At 40.1% G+C, this 6,887-nt stretch overlaps 1 protein-coding gene across 4 annotated transcripts in view; it reads right to left on the bottom strand.

Moving 5' to 3' along the window:
- Positions 1-1,673: 1,673 nt before the first annotated feature.
- SYT1 (synaptotagmin 1) overlaps positions 1,674-6,887 on the bottom strand; it is a 358,558-nt gene continuing 353,344 nt past the window's right edge. For all 4 annotated transcript variants that reach the window (XM_065041224.1, XM_065041217.1, XM_065041211.1 and 1 more), the window contains one exon: positions 1,674-4,828. In XM_065041224.1, the coding sequence (XP_064897296.1) occupies positions 4,622-4,828 (207 nt within the window). In that variant the 3' untranslated portion in view covers positions 1,674-4,621. The remainder of the gene's footprint in view (positions 4,829-6,887) is intronic.

Raw genomic sequence — 6,887 nt, 5'->3', positions numbered from 1 at the left:
TGTATAGAAACCCCTTTTTCCATGCTTTAATGCTTGGATGAGTAATAGTGTCTGAACTGACACTGAAAATCAGGACATGAATTTGGTAGATGTGTGTTTTGAAAAACAGCTCAGTATGTGTGTAAGAAACTGAACTGGCAGCCTGGAGTGAAAATGCTAATGCATAAATAAATAAGGGAATTGACTGTTAGAGTAATCAGAAAATATAATGTTCTAATTCTTGCTTTGCATAACTAACAGGCAATTAACTTTCATTGACTCATGATGGGAAAAGTGATCGAGAGACGTAGATCCTTTGCTTTGGTAACAGTCTGTCAGTTGGGAAGAATGTTTTTCTTGACAGTTGATTAGGGGTTAAATGAGCTGAATAAAATTGGTAATTTTTGCTGCTTTTCCCACTTAGTGTAACAGCTATTATATGAAGCATTTTTTTCCTTACATTAGTTGTAACGACTGCCTTTAACTGATTAGCCCTGTTGGAAGAACTGGTTTTGATTGACAAAGATATCATTTTGGTATTCTCAGGGTCCGCAAAAATGGCTGGTGCGTATAGAACCTGGATCAAGGTGTTTTTATTTATTGACTTTGATAGATTTGGTTCTGCTCTTAAGCAAAATGCCCTTCTTGGGGAATTACATGCTTGGTCTGATCATGCGACAGGTTAGGTGGTGAAGAAGGGAGTAGAAGCATCTCATACTTCCATAGCATGGTTCCAGTGTGTATCCATGGGGAACTACGCTGCCCCCCAGGAGCGTTACCGCAGCTCCTACAGACCAAGCAGGTGTCACCTCCTAGCAGAGCTGGAAAGCCGCAGACACAGGCTCTGTCGTTCACAGATTTGGAAAAGTAACTTACAGTGAGCTTTTTGACTCTGAGTAAGGACTTGGGTAAGCAACGGCTGTAGTTAAACTGGTGCGTATCAGTTCCAAAAGGAACGAGAAATATTTCTTCTCAGACTGGGGAAAAAAGCAAGGGAAGGGGAGGCAGGGGAGGGAATTGCTGTGGAAAATGGTTACATAACATAAACAAGGCTACAGGTCTGGGATTTTTTTTTGGGGGGGGGGGGGGTGGGCAGGGTTGAGCTGTTTCTCTTCATAGACTCAAGAACTTAAACTGATAGCACAATGTTTTTCAACCATTTTTCGTTTGTGGATTCACTTCCTCCCACGCATTTGCCTCCCCCTCGACCCTCTACAATTCTATCTCTTATTTAACAATCTTTAGTCTACACGAGGCTTCATTTTATGGCCAGCTTAGAAGTGGCTCTTGATTGTAGGTTAAAATATACCATCTCTCTCCAAATGAAAACTTCAATCACAGCTCTAATGCAACTGGCTTGAAAAGTAATGATGCGTAGGTAACTACTTGGAGATTTTGTTGTGGTATAGAAACAAGTTCACGATTTGATAGAGAATGATGTTTTTGGAGGCAAATAATCAGGCTCTTGGGAAAACAAGGTAATAGTTCTTCATCTGCAATAGATAGGGAGAATTCATCTACTGGAGCTGTGCTGGCTGTGACTCTTACAGCGGACCACATGGTTGAAAGCAGGATTTTCATAGCCCCTCAAAAAAGTGTTGTGCTATTACACTTTGAAGTTTATGATTGTGCTGAAGTCCTAGAGTGAAATGTGTTTTCAAAAGCTGAGATCAAAAGAGAAATGCTAGAACATCAACAGGAAATAAAACATTTTTATTGAATATCTGTGTAATATGTATGTTATTTTAACGACAATTGGAAAACTCTACTGTGGGAAGTCACTACACAAAGTGAAACAAAATATAAACCACCTCATCAAAAATGAAGGTAAAATACGGCTAAAGTTGTCAGCTCGTGGGCCACGAGCGATATGGCAGGATAAAACACCCCAAACATTTCTACAAGATACAGAGAAAACCCACACAGAGAAACACTCAAGCAGGCAGTAAATATACACAAAGGCAACTAGGATCTTTCTACAGCATCAGATTCTAATACTTCACACAGCTTTGTCAGAAAGGTACATGTGGCTTCTTTGAGGATGAAAATGTCATCTCGGTCACGTGGCAGGTTCAGTCTCTGACAATCATTGTACCTTACAAACCAGTTCTAGGGTGACGTTCAGTCTGGCAGTGTAGGAAGAGATAGCATTAAGAAAACCTTACCACAAGGAGTCAGTCCTGGCAGTTTGAACCTGCAGCTATCCTGGATGAACAACTGAAAGTTGGAGACCATGAAGCTCTTATGCTGGAAAGCTGACTGTCTACTTCTGCTCTTTGGTGGGGTTTGGTCCTTAAAGTTAAGATTTTAAAGTATTCCAGCTTGATGCTTTGCATGTATGCGCCTGTTTCTATCAGAAAATGTCTCACTTGTGTTTTTTCCGTGTTTCATGTAAAAAAGAAAGAAAACGGGTCTTGCTATTCTCCCTTTTGGAGGTGGGGAGAGATCCAGGCTTTTATTCTCTTCCCGATTCTTTGCTGCCTCTTTTAACTCGAATGTACTGAAAATGGTGCTTGGCCATCACTGCACTGACCTCTCAGGCTGTCACAGCTCTCCAAGGAGCGAAGCCGTGAGGGAGGCTGTGGAATTTAGTTTTCAGTACACAGTTCTCCGATTACATTCATCTTTGTTCTTCGTTTTCAGTCATTTCTTTTGGGTACAATGGATAAGAACATTAATGGTGAACTTCTCAAGCCGCCCTCCAAAAGGTATAGCATTTCCACATTTCTGGGGTAGTCTGCATTGCTGAAAATAAATGAACTCTTCAAAGCATTATAAATATATTCACAGCTTGGAAAAATAAGTGAGAGGCCTCGAAGGACGGTACATGAGATAGAAGTGATGCCCTAAATGACTTGATGAGATGGTACAAGCTGGGATGACGTGCTGGCTAGCCATAAGGTGACTATCTACAGTAAAGCGGCGGGAGGGGGGGTAAGGGCCAGGGAGGTTGGACATGTAGAGTATTGCACAGGGCTTGACAAAATGCTGCGTGGTCAACCCATTCAATATAGCATCCTTGTCTCCTGCATAGCTCTCCAGTTCTAAATTGGTCCATCGTAACTAGAACTGCTTGTGCTACGCGTTCCTTCGGCAGTGCAGTAGAAGGGAATGGCAGTATTATTACAATATCACTACGGAATAAATTGATTGCTATCCACTGAGAAAACTACATTTCTAAGCACACACGGCAGTCACAGTGATACACAGAGCAGTCTTTCAAGACTCTTATGGAATGACTAATAGCTTCATAATAGTGCCATTTACTACATAATAACATTGAAAACATTTAAAAACTCCTCCTGAAACGAGCATCTAGTATACAGAAGAGGTTGCTTCAGTTTTCTAGAACTTGTTCTTTGTTTTCACTTATTTTTTAAAGGACAAATTAAAACTTAAGTATAAATAGTATATAAAAGGTCACTAGCTGTTCTCTTTTGGCTTACTTTGAAGTGCATTTAGAACTATGGCTAAATTTTGTCATCTTCTGATGGGATTACAATACTGTCTGTTTACCATGAAACTATTTTGTATAATAAACCCACACGGCTGTGTCTAAAAAATATTCTGCATTCCTTCTAATCTGAGTTAGTATAATAAAATATTTTGTTACAAAGTCTAATGTGCAAACTCATTATAATGTAAATCGTGGATGGAATTCACAGTATGCAAATTTTGTATAAAGGTGATAACGGAGAGCTACTCTTGTTTTTCATGTTTTCGTGGCAGCATTTTGCTACTGCTGCATCTCCCCCCTTCCCTCCCGCCCCTCCCTGCACAACCTTGGCAATGGTCTCTTACTTTGTATGTTCAATGAAATCGTTGCCTCCTACAGAAATGCTTCCTCAACTTTCAATCGAAAGCCGTTTCTGTCTGTCGTGTGTTTGCTTTGGAATATATACACAAAAATTGTATCCTGTCTTCTGGCTACATCTCCTTGAGGATCAGATCATGCTAAGTTGCCTGTGAAAGAAGTCTACCCCGTTGGATTTGCCCCTCCAAGATTCACTGTGGACGCGTAGCGTGTTATTAGGATGGTCCAGTTGAAAGCTCAGATTTAAGTTGTCCTTTAAGATGTCAGTGTAACACTACTAGTGCCTTACAAGTTGGAATTTTTGTGTTTGTTTTTTTTTTTTTTTTTCTGGAATGCAGACGATACAATAGTTACCCTATAATATATTATCAGCTCTCCTATATCTCAGTCAATTTACATAATTTAAAATAGAACATCTTATTAAAAACATCTAGATATACACAGATTAGGAAACGCTTACAACATACAAATACACAAACTAGAAATAAATTCTCAGCATACTGGTGTATATATACAACTGTGTGATACAATAAATAATTTCTGTCATGCTCTATCTACACATCATATTGCTTAAAAGAAGAGTAGATCTGGGGGGGCAGTGGTGAAATGAAGCGCCTTTAGAGGGCTCTCTACATTTAAATTTGTGCAAATTAAAAAGGGAACTGAAAAGTACAACTGATCTGTGTCAGGAACACGTGGCTGGAAATGAAAGGACCCATATTACAGAGGTATTTACAAATACTGGCTAAAGAGCACTATGTGGGCAAATGCAGAAAGGCTTCTTCTTCTTCTTCTTTTTCTTCTTTATAATTTTTAATTTAATTTAATTTACTTCTTGACTGCCAGCATGGCATCTACCTCCTCCTCGGGCTGTAAGGTGTGCCACTGTGCGATGGGCCGCCGAGGGTTGGCCAGCATGTCTGACCAGTGCCGCAGCTCCGCTCCGGTGCTGTTGTAGCCCACAAAGACTTTCCCGATGGCATCGTTCTTGCCAATCTTGTCATAGTCCAAAACAGTCACAACAATTTGCACTTTCTACAACGAGACAGAGAAAGGCCAGTGACAATAAGGGGAAGGTGGGCAGGGATGAAGCTTGGGACAGACAATGACAACGGAGACTTCATGAAAGGGGTAAGTGTGTGACAAGCCAGAGCAGGTTCCCCCAGCGAGAAGCAAATTCAAACTTTTGTCTTTTTGCTTCTTGTGAACCTTCCAAATAAAAGTTCGTAATCTCCCCGTTAACGTGAAACTTGCCCCTTTTAATCAAAGAGCTTCATATGAGAACCGAGGTTGATTTTTTTTTCCATTAACAGATTAACAACCTATGGATTTTTTTGTTGTTTCATTGAAGACCCAGACTGCTAGAAGTCTGTAGGGCTAAAAGCGAGATCTCAAGGTAAGCTAAGTAAAAAAGTAGTGCAATTTAAAACACCTTTATCATTTAAGTAAATAAGTAAAAATCATGTGAAATTCAGAAATGGCTCTACCCCAAGTTACCATCTGCAATGTCGTACTATATTCTATTAATTGCTTTTCTGCTTTTAAACAACTCTTATGCATCCATCCAGCATGCTAATCAGTTATTTTCAGATGAATTCAGAAGATAGCCCTTATGGTTACTATACACATATACACACACACATACTCATCTGTGTGTGGGTGTGCTTGTGCACATGTGTAAGTATGTGTGTATATGCTATATATTTATAAAGGAGCCTAGAAAAGTGGCTCAGGGGAGCTGCAGAGAAGTATAAACCCCACCGTCTTGGACTCTGACACAGCGGTGCCGCCTGGGACCGAGCCGGTGTTGGAGCTGCCGCTTCTGCTATGGGAACAGTGACCTCTGGCAAACAGGGTTAAACTACTCCCACCAAACTGGCCTGAGCCCACCTGTCACAGCTCATAGACAATTTTCTATTCACTTAGGCTGGGGCACACTGGGAGGTGACGCTCAAGCCAGGCATTTGCGTATGTATTTGCGTGCACATGCCCACATCCCTCTCCATGGGGTCATTAATATTTGTTGAAAGAACACAAACACGTTATTCCTTCAGAGTGGTGTTCTCCCCCAACAGCACCTAAGACATTAACAGCCTTGGGCTGATTTTACTAAACTGTAAATGCTTCTCCTTTAGGGAGCTTGATTTTTAAAGATGAACATACAGTTCTTTTGCTTATTCCTTTCTATCTCATGGTAAATACACACAGCCCCTTATTCCACTGTGAGTTTCCTGAATCGGAGGAAGAAATGCCCTGAAACACATTTCTTCCAGAAAAATCTTTGATTCTCAAGTATCACATTTTTAAATTTAAGGTTTTAAATATATGTACAATCTGTATTTCTTACTACAATGATTAATTTCAGTGCTTGTAGCAGGATCATCTTTTACATGTAACTGACTCTTTTAAGCATATCTGCAAGACCAGGCTCATGAGGTCTATTTTCCAGAGTCCATTCCCTTACAAGATTGTACAATTCACTGAGCCAGAGAAAAAGATGATTCCAACAGGCACTAAAGTATTTATATAGTTGCTGATGACAAGAGTGTACATCAAACTCAAGACTCTCTCTCCCCCGAGCACTCACGATAAAAGACAATATCCTAAAGCAAGTATTTCTAGATGCCAAATGAAGTTTCAGTGTTGCTGTTTGCAATATACTCACTTTTAATGTTCATGCTACCTCCCCAAATGAACATTTATGTTTTAGATGCATGGTATAATCACAGATATAAAAAGTAAGCAGAAGACTATAATTTTATGATACAAAAAAAGTTGCCTGCTGTACCTAGAAGCTTGGGGGCTAGTTACTTTGGATTATATTTTTTTTTTTGTATTAATCATAAGACAACAATGAGCATTGTAAACAAAAGGTGGTTTCCCTCCTCTATAAAGATGTAAGAACAAGTAGCTCAGATGGTTAACTCTGAGGTGATTTTGACCTCATGGTCTCTCGCTTGAACCTACAGAGCAATGTAAGCATCTCTTTGCCTTCATAGCATGTATTAAAAGAACAGCTGAACTGCAAAAGCCAACAGGTGCTAGTAGAAAGCACCAGCTCTGCTAATAAACAGGCATCCTTTGGGCTGATAAG

This window comes from Columba livia, chromosome 1 (genome assembly GCF_036013475.1).
Source record: "Columba livia isolate bColLiv1 breed racing homer chromosome 1, bColLiv1.pat.W.v2, whole genome shotgun sequence".
Lineage (NCBI taxonomy): Eukaryota > Metazoa > Chordata > Aves > Columbiformes > Columbidae > Columba > Columba livia.
The sequence above is the reverse complement of the archived record's forward strand: the minus strand, read 5'-3'. Positions and strand labels throughout refer to the sequence as shown.